General features: G+C 42.6%; 1 protein-coding gene and 1 pseudogene across 1 annotated transcript; one reads left to right on the forward strand and one right to left on the reverse strand.

Annotated features, from left to right (window-relative positions):
- Window positions 1–124: 124 nt before the first annotated feature.
- Window positions 125–3358, reverse strand: LOC103609444. Its single transcript, XM_008593766.1, is given in 6 exon segments — window positions 125–556; window positions 701–1203; window positions 1288–1734; window positions 1737–1865; window positions 1868–2836; window positions 2839–3358. Coding segments are annotated over 6 exon segments (3000 nt in total).
- Window positions 3359–4861: 1503 nt separating this feature from the next.
- Window positions 4862–5953, forward strand: LOC103609445 (annotated as a pseudogene).
- Window positions 5954–17552: the final 11599 nt, after the last annotated feature.

Consider the following 17552-nt stretch of genomic DNA (forward strand, 5'->3'; position numbering starts at 1 on the left):
ACTTGTTGGCAGTCATGGATAGGAGGGTCAAGGTCAGGGTCTGGGAGCAACGTGGCTGGATTTAAGTTCGCTGGGGGAGCGAAAGTAACCCGGTCTGCATTTAGGAACAGAGTCTGATAGTGAGTCATATGAGCATTTGTGAGCCAGCGGTCGGGGGATGGCAGACAACACTCTCTAAAGCATGAGGTGCCGAGATTACCAAACTCTGTCCCATAGTCAACTTATCAGCATCTTTTACCAGAACTGCGACTGCTGCTATAATCTTTAGACAAGCTGGCCACCCCGATGCTACAGGGTCTAGTTTTTTAGACAGATATGCTACAGGCCTTTTCCAGGGGCCCAGTTTTTGAGTTAGGACCCCCTTTGCAACCCCCTTATTTTCTGCCACATACAGGTGGAAGGGCTTGGTTACATTGGGGAGCCCTAGGGCCAGTGTGGACATCAAGGCTGTCTTGATGTTGTTAAAAGCCTGTTGTTCCTCTTTTCCCCACTTGAAGGGCTGACTGTTTTTAGTGAGGGGATATAACGGGGTTGCCATCTCAGCAAAACCAGGTATCTATAGGAAGCAGAACCTGGCAGTGCCTAAAAATTCCCTGACTTGTCTTGGATTAGCAGGTGGCAGAATATGAAACACTGTCTCTTTTCTGGCCTCAGACAACCATCTTTTCCCGTCTTTAAGAAGGTACCCCAGGTAACTGACCTGTCGCTTGCAGATCTGAGCCTTTTTGGTGGAGGCCCGATAGCCCAGTTCTCCCAACTCTGTAAGGAGACGCTTTGTTCCTTTCAGACACAGTTCTTCGTCAGCTGCTACCAGGAGGAGATCATCTACATACTGCAACAGAGTTACCTGAGGGTTAGAGGCCCGGAACATGGCCAAGTCCTGGTGGAGGGCCTCGTCAAAGATGGTGGGGGAGTTTTTGAATCCTTGAGGCAGGCGAGTCCACGTGAGTTTCCCTGCTAGGCTGAAAGATCCAGTCTCTGGATCTTTCCACTCGAAGGCAAAGTAATCCTGGCTTTTTACAGCCAGCGGTAAGCAGAAGAATGCATCTTTGAGGTCCAATACAGAGTACCAGGTCCTGTCTGGAGGCAAAGAACTTAAAAGATTATAGGGATTGGGAATGGTAGTGTGGAGGTTGGCTACACGTTTGTTTACCTCTCGGAGGTCTTGGACTGGCTGGTAATCATTAGTTTCAGGTTTCTGGACTGGTAGCAAAGGCGTGTTCTAGGCTGATTGGCTCTTGCATAGGATCCCCAGCTGGAGCAAATGGATGATGTGGGGTCGGATGCCTTCATGTGCCTCTCGGAACATTGGGTATTGTCGGACAGCTATAGGACTAGCTTGAGCCTTCAGCTCTGTATTAACGGGGGGCTGGTTTTTAGCCTTTCCTATCCCTGCAGTTTCTGCCCACACCTGGGGATAATTCTCTAACCACCAGTCCATCTGTCCGGTTTCCCACCCTTGCTTTTCAAACAATTGGTATTCATCTTCCAGCCTGAGAGTCAGTACCTGGAGAGGCTTTCCTTGTTTATTTAACACCTGAGGTCCCTCGGGGTCAAAGTGGATTTGAGCACCCATTTTGGTGAGGAGGTCTCTTCCTAGAAGTGGGTAGGAGCACTCAGGAATGACAATGAACGAGTGGGATACCCGGCCCATGCCTAGGTCCACTGTTCTTTGGGTAGTCCATGGGTACTGTCTGTTCCCTGTTGCTCCCTGCACCCATGATTTTTATTCAAGAGGGGTCCATCTGTTTGCAGTAACACTGAATGCTGAGCCCCAGTATCTACCAAGAACTGAGTAGGCTTCTCCTCCACTGTAAGGGTTACCCTGGGTTTGGGGAGGGGGTCCGAACCCTGTCCCCCCAAGCACTGTCTTCCTGCAGGGCCAAGACTTTGGGGGCTTGAGGCTTTTTCTTTTTCTTGGAGCATTTTTGAGCCCAATGTCCTTTCTCTTTGCAGTAAGCACACTGATCCTTTGCTAGGGGCTCCTTCTTGTTGCCCGGTACTGTCTTACTAGTTTTTCTAGTCTCCCTAACTACAGTGGCCAGAATCTTATGAAGATTTTTTTCTTGGCGCTTTTCTCTTTTAATCTCTTTAGCTTCCTGCTCTTTCTGTTTTCTCTCTTCTTTTTCTTCTTCTGACTCTCTATTGTGATAGACCTTTTCAGCCACCTGCACTAATTCCTTTAATGACTTATCTTGTAACCCTTCAAGCTTCTGCAGTTTCCTCCTGATGTCTCTACTAGACTGGCCAATAAAAGCAACTGTCACTGTAGCCTTGTGCTCTTCACTACTAGGATCATACGGGGTAAACTGGCGGAATGCTTCCATGAGTCTCTCCAGAAATGCTGATGCAGAGTCACTGGGCCCCTGGATTACCCCTCTTACCTTTGTCAAATTGGTGAGGCGTTTTCCTGCCCCTCAGAGACCTGCCATTAGAGCCTGGCAATAGACCTTCAGGTGCTCCCTACCTTCTGCCGAGTTGAAATCCCAGTTTGGTCTGGTCAACGAGAATCCTGCATCTATAACAGTAGGGAGGAGTGTAGGTCGCCCATCGTCTCCTGGAACATTCTTTCAAGCCTCCAGGAGGATTTTTTGTTTCTCTTCAGTGGTGAACAGGACCTGGAGGAGCTGCTGGCAGTCATCCCAGGTGGGCTGATGAGTAAAGAGGAGGGATTCTACAAGGTTAGTGAGCCCCTGGGGGTTTTCAGAGAAAGGGGGATTCTGAGATGTCCAGTTGTAAAGATCAGAAGAGGAGAAAGGCCAGTACTGTAAGGGCTGGTTGCCCTCTTCATCAAGAGGGCTATAAGCCCCAGAGGGAAGGTGGGAACAGCTTCCAGAGGGGCTGCTCCCTTACTACGTGTCCCCTGCGCAGGCCCTTCCCTTGCTTCTTGTGGGTCCTCTGGCAGCGCTGATGGGCGGGCGGCCTGAGGGCAGAGGGATGGGGGATAAGGGGGAGGAGGGTCTAGGAGAAGCAAGTCCAATTCGGTGGGAGGTAGGATCTCCGATTTTTTCTCCATCTCTTGAAGAGCAAACACAGCCGAAGGACCTGTTAGGGGAACAAAAGGACGGATCCACAGAGGAGGGTCCATGACCAGGTCTTCCCAGACAATGATATAAGGGACCTGGTCTGGGTGACTCTTAGAAGTGAAACCAAAATTTGTTTTCTTTACTGCTGAGATCAGCGGTGGGGAAAAGGAACCTTCGGCAGGCCACCCGAGTTGAAAAGCTGGCCATTCTGTGGAACAAAGAGTTACCCATTTACTTTTTAAAATTTCAACAGACAAATTATGAGCCCTAGTTTTTATGTCAGTCCAGTATTTCAGAGTCAGATTCAAAGGGGTCAAAACAATCTGCCCCATGTTGCCCCAGAAAGTTGTCAGTCCCAACACACACACAACCAGACAAACAAAAACCAAAACACTGACATGCCCCTGCCATGGGCACCACAACCTGATTATCAGAGAACTCGGGAGGGGTCTCCTCCTTAGAGATCTCCCATGGAGCCGAACCTGTTCATCTCCAACAGAGGAATCCAGAGTATCCCCCAGGATTCTTGTGGCCACGACGTGCTGGTACGTCTACCTGCCGCTATGACCACTACAGACCGATGGCTCCGTCTTGAATCCTCAGAAAATCCAAAACCAGACCAATGATTCCATCTCAAAGCCACCAAAAAACCAAAACCAAATTACAGCAGACAACAAAGAAACAAAGACAGACACAGCAGACTGACAGACAACTGTGGTACCTGCTCGAGCAATCCTCCATTCTCTAGTCTCTGGTCTCAGAGAGAGAGCCATTTCCCGGCCAATGAACCGAAAATGTAAGACTTGTGTGCCATGCACAAATCCCACATGTCGGGATGGCTTGCCTCACAAAGACGACGAGACAGAGACCATTGCAATCAAACAAGAGGAGTTTATTCCAGCATGCTGTGGTCGCTCAGTCTCCTGGACAGGAGTGGCCAGAGTGGCCCCAGCCCAAGTTACTTTGGTTTTTATGTTTAGTTTTAAGCTAATTTTGCGGCTAGCATTTAGCACGATCAAATGATTGTCAACTTTAAAACTAGCCAATACAAGCAAGCCTCAAGTACATAAGCTAATTTTGCGGTTAGCATTCAGCAGAGGTTTTTTATCTGTCCCTTTCTCCCCCCCCCATTATTTTAAAAAAAACTTATAGTGACATCCTGTTAGGCACACAGGATGTTCTGTAACTGCGAGCACAGCTGGCTTGCAGAAGCTGAAATATGTAGGTTACAGCAGAGCATAAAACTTTCCACATAAACATGTTTTTAAGGAAGCTTTTGGGTAAGGGTCTTATCACACCTGGGTATATAGGGCAGGAAGTGTGGTTACCTGAGGAGGAGTCTCTGAGAGCTAGCATGCTTCTCATCTACACAAGTAGCTGAGAGCTGACAGCCTGTGGTTTTCTTGCTAACACAAGCACAAGCTTGTAACCACAGAGCTATAGAGTACAGAAATATTCAGCTGTTTTTATATATTCACAGGAGTACACCAGCTTCATGCCACCTCCTCCCTGGCCCTGAAGTATAATTCATCACCAGTATGGACTTGAACATTGTCAGTGCCTGACTTCTCTTCTACATGACCCTCTGCTTCCTTGTCCAGAGTCTTCTGCTGGAAGGGGCAAAATTCAGCTTTTAACCTATGGTAGTTATAAAGTCAGGTGCTGAGTGTTTCTTTGGATCATGTCTGGTGGCTCTTCAGATTATAACAGCAGAGAACATGGTGGCCCAGAAGGAATGGACTTAGATAGTGTCATCGAGAACCACTGGAATGAGATTTTTGATAACTTTGATGATATGAAATTAAAGGAGTCTCTTCTCTGGGGTATCTGTGCTTATAGTTTTGAGAAGCCTTCCGCTATTCAGCAGAGAGCTATTATTCCTTGTATTAAAAGGGCCAGCCTGTGGCTCACTCGGGAGAGTGTGGTGCTGATAACACAATGGCCACAGATTCGGATCCTATATAGGGATGACCGGTTTGCTCACTGGCTGAGTGTGGTGCTGACAACACCAAGCCAAGGGTTAAGATCCCCTTACCGGTCATCTTTAAAAAAAAAAAAAAAGATCCAAAAGGTAATTCTGACACTTGGAGACTATCTGGCAAAAACTTGTCATGCCTGGATTGGTGGGACAAATGTCCAAAATGAAATGCAAAAACTGCAGGCCAAAGCACCACGTATTGTTAGTGGTGCACCAGGGAGAGTGTTTGATATGTTCAACAGGAGGTATCTTTCTCCAACATGGATCAAAATGTTTGTTTTGGGCAAAGCGGATGAAATGTTGAGCCAAGGGTTTAAGGATCAAATCTGAGATTTTCCCAAAAATTAAATACAAGTGTTCAGGTTGTGTTGCTTTCTTCCACAATGCCACTGATGTGTTGGAAGTGACCAAAAAATTCATGAGAGATCAAATTCAAATTCTGATGGAGAAAGAAGAATTAACCCTTGAAGGAATCAAACAGTTTTGCATTAATGTTGAAAGAGAGGATTGGAATTGGGATAGACTTTGTGACTTGTGTGATGCACTGACCACTATGCGGGCTGTCATTTTTCTCAATACAATGCACGAGGTGAACAGGCTTACTGAGAAAATGCACACCAGGGACTTCACAGTTTCTGCTCTGCATGTTGATATGGACCAGAAAGAAAGAGAAATTAATATGAGGGAATTTCGATCAGGGTCTGTTCTGATTGCTACTGAATTGTTGGTTCATGGAATTGATGTACAACAAATGTCTTTGGTTATAAACTGTGATCTATCTACCAATTGTGAAAACTACATTCACAGAGTTGGCAGGGGTCTATTTGGAAGGAAAGGTGAGGCTATAAACTTTGTTACTGCAGAAGGTAAGAGGATTCTTCATGACTTTGCCACTTTCTATAATACTACAGTGGAAGAAATACCCATGAATGTGGATGGTCTTATTTAATTCCTGGGATGAGATAGTTTTGAATGCAGGGCTAGCTGTTGCTGAATTGGTGACTACAATGTGCATGGTGCTTCTTTCTTTGGGAATATTTGAATCTTGTCTCAATACTCATAAAATACAGATTTTGATAACAAAGCGACATCAGTCATGAGCTCTTGGGAGGAAAGTCACTCATTGGCTATATCCTCTTTAGACTTAGACTGTTGGGGTGGGTATAAAAGATGGGGTCTGTAAAATATTTCTTCCTGAGAAATTTTTTTTCTGCTTCTGTAGAAATGGTTGTATTAGATGTCCTCTATCATTTAATAATATACTTGTGGACTAAAAGATAAATTCTGTATAAAATCAGCCAATTATGTTAAACTAGCATATATGCCTTTATCATGTTTGTCATGAGCCTGAAAAGGCTTAAAAATTGATTTTTCTTTTTTTTTTTAAGAAAGCATGTGAATGCATTTAGCTTGGTATTGTATTTATGTAATAAAGTATTTAATTAGTGCTAAAAAATAAAATAAAATATTAATCATCATCCCAGTATTTAAAAACCCAAGGAAACATGGGTGGGCATACATATGATTTATCTCATTGAAGATGATGCTGGTTGCTGCGTGAAGACTGGAATGGAGCAGGGTGGGGCTGGAAGTCCTTCCTGATTATACTAGAAAAGGAAGCTGGTTTCCTCCCCCCTCCACTTGTCAAAACATTGGCTGAACTGACCAAATCCTGGTGCAGTTGTCCATCTTACAAAGGGAAATGGTTGTCATAGCAACAAAGAAAACACTCAGAGTCTATTATTTTACCCCATCAATAGACAACAAAAGGCATGCCATATTGTACAATTTGTGTGCCTTTTCACATTTATTGACTTGGTACAATATGGCCATTTTTCTGAATGTCAGGGGCTGTTGTCTTCAATATTCAGGATCCTAGGAAAGCCACTTGTTCTTGTGAGCAGTACGTGAAGTGTCTTTCTAATTATAGTTCTTCTGAATTTCTTGTCCTTTCCTTTAAATAAAATGTCTAGCCATATGTTCAATGAGTAGTAGTCTAAGTTTTATATCTTGCCTAATTTTCTTTGGAATCTGTCAATGTCAGAGCTTTTTACAGTGTTACTGTAAAAATGTACTGAACTTTGGTTGAGAAAACTGGCTTTTCTGAAGATGAAGCAATTTTTAAAAGAGATTGTGTGGGAGTCTGTGTCCTGGTTGCAAAAATAGTTATATCATGCTTTTCAACTAATTTCCTATGTAGAATTTAGCCAGCTTTTTCAATGTTGCATTCACTGTTTTGCCTGGATTTAAACCCACTTTGTAGTTCAAAACCATCTTATGCTTTTACGTAAGGTCATGGAATATTTTACCCAGAGACAGCCAGAGTTAGGAGCAAAGAAGGGGCTAAGTAAAATACATTGAATATCTATGAGAACAAAAACAGATTTAAGTTCCTATCTTTGAATTAAACCATTCTGAGACCAAGAATACTTTTTGACATCTTTCTATTAAATAATACAGGACCAGGCATAAAACACTTACCTGCTTATTCCAGGAAATGCTTACTTCTAGAAGACCAGACTGTAAGCCAGCTAAAATAGGTTGCTCATTAAGATTTGCGTTAAGACTTTGGAAACATTGGGTCCACCTACCCAAAGCTATTACGTCATAAACTCTGCCCAGCCAAAAATACTCTTTACTAATGAAAGGTATCAATATGCCACCCCAAAATATGCCACTTTGGCATAAGAATTATTTTTAGCTGAAGGCAACTGAGAATCAACAGATGCAGGAAGAGTTCTCTGCCCTCCCCTTATCTTTCTGAAAGTAGGCCATAACTTTCCTTTTGAGAAAGATTCTCATGTCCATACCCCCATAGCAGAAAGAGAAGAGAGACTCTTAGCATCGGATATGTGGAGTTGACATCAAGAAGTGTTTGCATAATTAGACCTTACTAAAATAGCCCTTACTTTTTATTAGTTCCCTCCTACATATTTCCTAGTCAATTTTCTGTAATTCATTGTCCCTTGAAGTCCAATTATTCTCATTTCTTTCTTTTGTTAAAAGGGTTTATAATCCCCTGATTCTAACTGCTTCTTTGAGCTTTCCCTCTTTGCTGTGAATTCCCGTAAAAGTAAATATAATAAAAATTATGTGTCTTTTCTCCTGTTAATATGTCTTTTGTTAGCTTAATTTGCAGACCCCAGTTACTAAACCTAAGAGGGTAGAGGAGACATTTTCTTTTTTCCTTGACATTAATTTCCCCATTTTGAGATACTACCAAGACCTTGTTAAAATCGTGTTCCCCTTTACTGCAATAAATCTAATAAACTTAGCTTTGCATGATCAATAGGTTTTACTGAAGGTCCTTGGTGGTTGACAGCCAAGTTATATATACTGTGTGTGTGTCTGTGTGTGTGTGTGTGTGTGTGTGTGTGTGTGTGGTATAAATGCAGCAAACCCCTCCACCAAAATGCAGTGGTTCAAATGATTTTATTGCATAAGATGTAGGTTTGCATGATCATGAAGATAATGAAATTCCCTTTTGCGTGATCAGTCTTTCCATATCTGTTGTGATCCATCTATACTTACAAACATAATCTAGCTTTATAAGCATGATCAAAGTTTACTGTATATTTAAAACATCATGTGGCAAATTGCAAAAATGACCACAATTCTTTACCTCTCCCATTAATAACACCTTTTGCAATGTCACTTTGAAGCTCCTCCAATCAAGAGATGGAGTCTGTTTCCCCAGCCTTTTAATCAGAGCTGGCCTAATGACTTGTTTTGGCCAATGGAATGTAGCAAAATTGAGAGTGTGCCAGTTCCAGGCCTAGGCCTCAGGAGAGGCTTTCAATTTTTGCTGAAAAAGTTCCTGGAACCTAGACTCTTCCACAAGAGCAAGGCCAGGGTAGCCTGTTGGCAATGAGAGACCCTATGTAGGAGTCAGGGCAGTCCAGGCCTCAGCCAGCTTACCTCCCAACATGTGCAAAAGCCCAGCTGAGACCAGCAGAATGACTAGACTGACCTATAGACTCCAAATGGCTTCTGTTGTAAGTCATTGAGTTTTGGGGTAGTTTGTTATGCATCTATAGCTAACTGATACATACAGCATGGTGGACATGTTTATTGCCAAAAAACATCTATTTCTCTCTCTTTGTCTAAGCTAATGGAATTCAAATTTTGTTGAGATTCCTTGACCTCAGAGAAAGTAGGTAGTGGCTAATCATATTTCCCAACATTGCTGGCTGCACATAGGTATGGGAACATGATCCAGCCTGGCTACTTATGGAACCTACCCTATGATCACTGTGATGAGTTCAAATATGAGTATGTGAATTGAACTATGCCCATCAGAAATTCCTCCCTGGAGTTTTATATATGGAGGCTAGACATGAGAAAAATACGGCTGCAGTAGGGGCTAAGTCAGATTGATTTGTTTTAGAATACATCACAAGAAATGAATTTCACATCTGCATATTTTGGAGAAAATTCATACAATTCATATCTGCATAATACATTCACTGGAACAATAAGCTTTTTTTTTTTTTTTAAAGATGACCGGTAAGGAGATCTTAACCCTTGACTTGGTGTTGTCAGCACCACGCTCACCCAGTGAGCAAACTGGCCATCCCTATACGGGATCCAAACCCATGGCCTTGGTATTATCAGCACCGCACTCTCCCGAGTGAGCCACAGGCCGGCCCTGAACAATGAGCTTAAATGTCACCTCCTTGAACATACAAACTGCACAAGTTAATAGTGAGCCCTTTAGACTTCCGGGATGAGAAATACCATGAAAAAATAAGATGATACATAATCATTTTTATGACTCCCACTGAAATTTTCTTTTTTGCCTGGATAAAAACAGTTGAAGCAATGGATGTTTATAAGGGGTAGGAGAATCAGGTCAAATGAACTCATCTCCAAGGAGATTTAAAATGCTTTCAAAATCCTTTTTGATATAGACTACATTTTATGCATTTTCTTTGAATTCTATTATTCTGGGCCCAGCTTGCTGATTTGTCCTAAGTCGATATTTTAGACTAAAGCTCCATCTTCTGGAGAAGATATGACATATAACAACTGCTCAACACGCTGACTAACAAGTCAAACTCAATTTGGAGGTTCCTGAGACAATGTCTTTCTTAGTCATCTGAACGATTTCTTATTGACAGCTCATTTTTCCCCCTTTGGAAAGAATGTCATCTCAGCAGGGCAGGGATGCTAGATGTAAGCTATTGATCACTTTCCTTTTCTCAAAGAGAGATTCACAGTGTAGTTTCTTTTTTATTTTTATGGTTTCTGCAACAGAAGACTGATTGGAATAATTTCCCTCCCCTTGGCATGTTTCTCCTTTCATCGCTCTTATCATTGAATAAGTATTGGGTATTATTTTCTTACTTTCTAGAGAAATCAATTTCTCTGCAGCTCTTGCTATATTTTATTCATGTGGTCTTCTCTGAAGCTCCTTCTTGAATGCAAATATTTTAAGAAATATTGTACATCAGTGTCATATTTTTGAGAGATTAAAAAATGGTCAATGTTTGGTTTTTTAAATAATTTTTTAAAGCTTTCTTGAGGTATAAACGACAAAATTTGTATATATTTAAGGTGTAAATATGAATAAATTTCATTTTTTAAAAGGAATATAAAACTATTTATTAACCACTGTTCACCAGTATTTACAATAAACAATATACAGTTGGGTAACATTCTGATTACTATAACAGTGTTGTTTTCCTGGCTTCTGAATGGCTGGTTGGTACAGGCATCTGAACTCTTGACCTTGGTGTTGTAACACTGTGTTCAAACCAAATGAGCTAACTGGCCAGCCCAAATTTCATTTTTTAAGAATAGTTTTAGATTTAAATAGAAATTGTGACAGTAGTACAGAGAGTTCCCATACATCCTGCACCTAGTTTCCCCTATTATTATCTTTATTAGTAGGGCATATTTGCTACAATTGATGAACCAACACTGATGTATTATTATTAACAAAGTCCATACTTTATTTCTATTTCCTAGGGCAAATTAACCTTACTTCTGCAACCATAAACTTCATTATCCATAAAATGTACATATAGGGGTCAAGCTTCCTCTTCCCACCTAGGGTTTCACTAAAAATTACTGACAAATTCAGATTAATATAAAGAAAAACAAATTTTAACATGCCAGGGAGAGGAAATGCATGGGGGAATCACAAGAGAATAATTTACAAATAGCCCAATGGGGTACAGAAATGTATATACCGGTATTCATAGGGGAGGTGGGGAATGTAGACAATTCTTTTGAGGGATGGTAAATAATTACTGGGGAATGAGCCCAAGAGGCAGATATTTTGATATTATCTTGTAAAAGAGTTTGTCCTGGTGAGACAGGATAGGGTTAAAAGGAGTGACCCCATTTTCTTTTCCCTGCCTTGAGCCCAGCAGAAGTCTACATGTCAGAAATGTAGTAGAGGCTCTGGGGCAACAGACCATGTCCTGTTCTAGGAACCACAAGAGATGGCAACTGTTAAAGATAAATCCTAAAGACCCCAGTATGTCCCCCTCCTAAAAAAACATGTCATTGCCAAAGATTGCTTAACCCCTTTGCATGAGCATTCTTTTGCAGATATCAAAGGAACAATGAGACCCTGGCAGCCATGAGACCCCAGCAAAGGAAAACAACCATTGGCCCCCACCCGCTGAGACTGAAAATAGAACATCCTATGCAATCATGATAGCAGAGACCACATCCTCTTTCCCAAACCCCTCACCCTGCTCTTTTGCCTTTAAAAACCCCTTGTGCTGAACACTCGGGGAGCAACACTTCCCTAACATGTTGGCTCCCTTGTTCACTATGTTTCAATAAACTTAGCTATTGTAGAGAAAAATATAACTTGAACATGTGCAATTTGCTTCTGCACAAATGCTTGCCCAAAATGGGAAAACATAACTAATGTCATTTTAAGTAAGGCAGCTTCTAAGGGGTTATGTAGAGGTCGGGTGGGTCCAGGCACACTAAATTCCATTCCAGGAAGGGAGTAATTACTACCCGGTTCCAGGAACTGACTAGTTCCTTATCTAGAGGCCACCTGGCCAGACCACAAGAAAGATAAACGATTGGGAAATACACTGTTCCTTATTGGGGTGCCAGCCCACTAAAGCCCACCAATAAATCTAAAGGTTGCCTCAGATAACCCGTAAGCAGTATACAACTCATCCTGTTGCAAAAGTCTGTCAAAAAAACTGTATAAAAAGTGCTTGTGTTAAGAGCTCGGGGTCGCTCTTGTTCAGGAGACTGAGTGACCCCAGCATGCTGGAATAAACTCCTCTTGCTTGATTGCAGCAGTCTCTGTCTCGTGGTCTTTGTGAAGTGAGCCATCCTGATGTGTGGGATTTGTGCACGGTGCACAAGTCTTACACTATCTTTCTTTTTTTTTTTATTGACCTGTAACGGGATTGCAACCCTTGGTGTCGCGACTGTACTGGGGACCGGCAACGGGATCGCAACCCTCGGTGTTGCGCCCACACCGTGCTCAGCCAGTGAGCGGGAACCGGTCTCCACATGGGATCCGAACCCTCGGCGGGAGTGCCGCCGCGCTCCCAAGTGGCGCACTCTCCAGTGCGCCACCGGGCCAGCCCCTTACACTATCTTTCAATAAACTTAACTTGCTCACTCACACTACAGGTTCAATGTTTGTTTCCATGACACTGACTCCCAAGAATCTGACTATCAAGGTCTGGTAACACAGATGTATTAACCTCCCATTCTCTTCTTTTCTGGAGGTGGGGGTGAGGATTGTGGCTTGGAGAGGTGGGGAGATGTCGATCTTTCCTGGTTATTTGATGAGATTCCTATGGAGGGAATCTTAAGGCAGTTGCATTTCTTTTGAAAAGAAGCTTTCTTAGGTAAAAAAATTCCAAAGAAAGTCCCTCCCTTGGGTTGAGCTAAAGAAAGACAAGATTAGAGAGACTTTGATTCTGAGGCTTATTTCTGAGGCCTTTTAATTTTCAAAGCACTCAGCATGACAAAGCATCATATTTTGGGGAATTGTTTCATGCACCCCAACAGACGTGATGGTGATGATATGACCCACCACACAGGGTGATAATGCACTTGCATGTATAAAACGGGGAGCACATTCTGGTGTTCAACAGAACCACAACCATCCCACCTGCTTTTTCAGCTTTTCCTGTTTGTACTGGGCTGGGGATGGGCTGGCAGAGACCCCCTGTCCTTAGAGGCCACTTGCTCTAAAAAGAGAGGTTTGATCCAAGACTCTGAATACTTCTTTGTCTCTTAAAACAGGAGTTTCAGAGTATGTAAATGGTGCATTTTCTCTTGTTATTCCTCTTTCTGTATCCAGACAAAACCACTCATCATCAAGGACATTTATCTGTGTTTGTCTCATTCTTTGGTATCTCTGTGACCTTAGGTGGCTTTTTTTTTTTTTTTTTGAGAAGGAGAAGCCCAGTGTCTCTGACTGCTGCACAGTCAGGATGCTCCTGGCCCCAATGGAGAGGAGCAGCCAGCATGATGGGGTTCATTTGATTCAATCTATTTTAAGCAGCCACAGAGAAAGGATGACCTGGGAAGACAATATGAAAAGGGAGCCAGGAAGCCAGAGTCAGGATTTGTCTCTAGGCTTGCAAGTTCTTTTGTCTCAATCACCAATAAGCTAAAAGTTCCTTTCAGTATCTTTGAGGATGAAATGGAAAGAGAACTTGAGTCAGGAAACCTGAACTCTATGCTAAAGAGCTAGCTAGGAGGCCTTGGGTAAGTCAATAACCTCTGGACCTGTGGGGAGAGGATGCTGAAAACTATTTATTAAATCATCTGCTAAGTGACCTGTCATGCTACTCAACTACGACATTAGCCGTAGCGTGACATGACTCATGTCACCAAATGAATTAGACAGCTCTTTGAGATAGACATTACACTAATGACTAAACAACAGTTGTAACAGCAAGATTAGTAACACCAGCAATTAAGTTTTGACTCTTATTATGTGCCAGGCAATGGGAATTCAAATTGCCTAGACCCATCCCTGGACATTCAAAATCTAGGAGGGAAGAGAAACAAACAGACTAGTTGTGGTATAACAAGAAATATGTTTGTTTTTTTCCCCCCAGTTCCTGGTACAGGACTCCTAAAACACTTGGACTTTCCTGAGAGATAAGTGTTTTTTTTTATTATTTAAAGAGCTCCTTTCAGGCTGGCCAGTTACTTAGTTGGTTAGAGCTGGTGCTGTAACACCAAGGTTAAGGGTTTGGATTCCTATACCAGCCAGCCACCAAAACCAACAAAATGAAACAAAAAACCAAAGAGCTCCTTTCCATCCCACCCTCGTTTATGTTAATGAGGTGACTAAGGGTGGGTCCTTTAGATAGCTTCAGGATGGGGCTGGTCATCAGATCAAACTCGTGATTTAAGGGTTGGAATTTTACCCACTGGCCACCTGAGAGGGGAGAGAGGGCTAGAGATTGAGCTGGATAAAAACTCTTGGACAGCCAGATCTGGCAAGCCTCTGGGTTGGTGAACATAGTGTTGGAGTGAGCAGGACTGAAGCCATGTTGGGACCTAAAACCACCCGGGCTGTGGAGGAGGGGAGGATTTTAAAAAGGACAGTTTTTTTCCCTCCACTCTTTCTTCCCATATCCTGACTTTCTCATCTTGCTCATTAAGTGGGAAAACAAGGCTAAGAAGCTAATTAGTACTTTGCAAAGCTAACAGTTCTTTCTTTGAGACTCATAGAGTTTTGAGAAATGATCAAGGCTAAATGACTAGAAGCTGACCTGGACACCAGCCAAGTACACCGGGGCAAATCAAAATCTTGCAGGGTCCTGAGATAACAGGGAAGATGAGAACAGAAACCAGACAAGGCCTTGACGAGACCTTGTACCTGACCCTTAGACACGGACCCCTCGTAACTCACATCTGCTTTTCACCTCCCATGTTCTATTCCCTCAACCCTCCTTTAAAAACCCCTTGGTAAATCTAAATCTTGGAGATGGGATAGCCTATCATCTCCTTCAACTGAATACATCTGCTTTTCTAACACCAACCATTTGACTTCTGAGTTTTTTTTTCTTTTCTTCTCTAGGGGGCGGGCAACCAGACCTGAGTTCTGTAACAACAGGAGGGTGGTAGCCTGGACTGGGTGTGGGAGCTCCATGCACACCCCTGCCTCGATACCTTGTCCTGTGCATCTCTTCTATGTTATATCTCTTCCTGTGTTATATACTTTCAAATAACCATAAGCAAAGTGTTTTCCTGAGTTCTTTGAGCCATTCTAGCAAATTACCAAACCCGAGGAGGAGAGTGTGGGAGGAACCCCTGATTTATAGCCAGCTGGTCAGAATATGGGTGGCAAGTTGCAACTAGTGTCTGAGTGGGGCAGTCTTGGGGACTTAGCCCTTTCTTTCAATTTGTGGGATCTGACTAACTCCAGGTAGTGTCAGAATTGAACTGAATTATTGGACACCCAGGTGGTCAGAGAGTTGACTGGTGTCAGAAAAAAATCTCACACAAGTGCAGTGGGGAATAAGAGTTGTGAGGTGGGGGGCTGGCTGGTTAACTTGTTGGTTACAGAGCAGCCTTATAACACCAAGGTCACGGGTTCTGATTCTCATACTGGCCAGCCACTAAAATAAAACAAAACAAAACAAAACAAAAAACCCCACAAGCATGTGGAGAAAGGGTATTCCAGGGAATGGAAGCAGTGTAGGAATGGCTTGTAGACAATACTATTAGCATGAATAATAATTTCAACACAACAACAGCAGTTACTGTTACCGAGCAACGGGCTTGCTGCCCGATGCACACAGAAAGCCAAACTCGGTGACACAGGCTTTTGTGAGAAGAAAGAGCTTTCTTGTGTGGATGGCCAGTGAGGAGACAGAAGGCAAGCTCAAATGTCTCCTTGATCTGGAGTTAGCTCAAACTTTTATGGGTTAGGGGATGGTTTGTATGCAGAAGTGCAGACGAGCAGGTTTTGATGGGATGGGCTTCGAATTTCGCCATTTATGGGGTGGTGAGTTTTAACCTCAGAACTGCATGGGCAGTGGACCCCTCCCTTCTGAAGGGGCTCTGACACTTCAGATTCTGGTCATGTCCTGGCCTCCTTGGTTCCATGGAGAAGATTGTTATTCCCGGTGTTATGTGGAGGTCAAGGCTTTTTCTACTGTGCATGCCTGGGCTGCATGACTTGCAAAATTTGGTTCTGCTCCATCTACAAGAAAGCTTAAGCCATGGTTAAACAATAGACTCGGGGCTGGCCCGTGGCTCACTCGGGTGAGTGCGGTGCTGATAACACCAAGGCTGTGGGTTCAGATCCTATACAGGGATGGCCAGTTAGCTCAATGGCTGAGCGTGGTGCTGACAACACCAAGCCAAGGGTTGAGATCCCCTTGCCGGTCATCTTTAAAAAAAACAAAAAACAAAAAACCAAAAAAACAATAGACTCGGTTTGAGTTGGTCACATGGTTACCTTACCATTTATTACTTTCTATGTCCTGGGAATAAATGGTTTATAAGCATTATCTCATTTAGTCCCCAAAGGAACCCTATGAAGTTCATAATATTTGTTACCAGGGTTTTTCAGATGCAAAAGTTGAGGCTCAAAGAGGTTAAGCATATTAGATAGCAAGTAAGTGGTACCACTGAAATTTAAAACCCTAGTGGAAAAGACAGTGGCTTTGGGGTCACACAAACCTGTGTTTATTTCCTGGTTCTTCAAGCCACTTGGAAACTTCTAAGCCTCAATTTTCTGATTTATAAAATGGGGGAAATAATAATACTTTTGTCCCTTGGCATCTGTGGGGTATTGTTTCCAGGAACCCCCACAGACACCAAACTCCAGGAACGCTCAAGTCCCTGATATAAAATAGCTTAGTATTTCCATATAATCTATGCACATCTTCCCATATACTTTATTTTTTTTTATTATTTTTTATTTTTTTAAAAAGATGACCGGTAAGGGGATCTTAACCCTTGACTTGGTGTTATCAGCACCACGCTTACCCAGTGAGCTAACCGGCCATCTCTTTATGGGATCCGAACCCGTGGCCTTGGTATTATCAGCACTGCAGTCTCCTGAGTGAGCTATGGGCCGGCCCTTCCCATATACTTTAAATCATCTCTAGATTACTTACAATACCTATGCAATGTAAATGTTACTTAAATAGTCACACTGTATTGTTTAGGGAATAATAAGAAAAAAAATTCTACATGTTTAGTACAGATATATATTAGTCCATTTCTGTTGCTTATAACAAAAATACCCGGAACTTGGTAATTTATAAGAAAATAAAATTTATTGCTTACAGTTTCAGAGGCTGAGAAACCAAAGTCCAGGGAACACATCTGGTGAAGGCCTTGGTGGCCATAGTAATGCAGGGGTTTCACGTAGCAGAATGGCAGAGCAGAGAGAGAGACCCTCATGTGTCCTCCCTTTAAAGTCCTCAGAACCATGCCCATGAACTAGGGCATGGTCTTTACAATCTAATCACCTCTTCGAGGCCCCACATTTCTTTTTTTATTTTATTTTATTTTTTTATTTATTTTATTTTTATTATTTTTATTTTGTCAATATACAATGTAGTTGATTATTGTGTCCC

This window comes from Galeopterus variegatus, unplaced genomic scaffold (assembly GCF_000696425.1).
Source record: "Galeopterus variegatus unplaced genomic scaffold, G_variegatus-3.0.2 Scaffold9620, whole genome shotgun sequence".
In the NCBI taxonomy this organism is placed as follows: domain Eukaryota; kingdom Metazoa; phylum Chordata; class Mammalia; order Dermoptera; family Cynocephalidae; genus Galeopterus; species Galeopterus variegatus.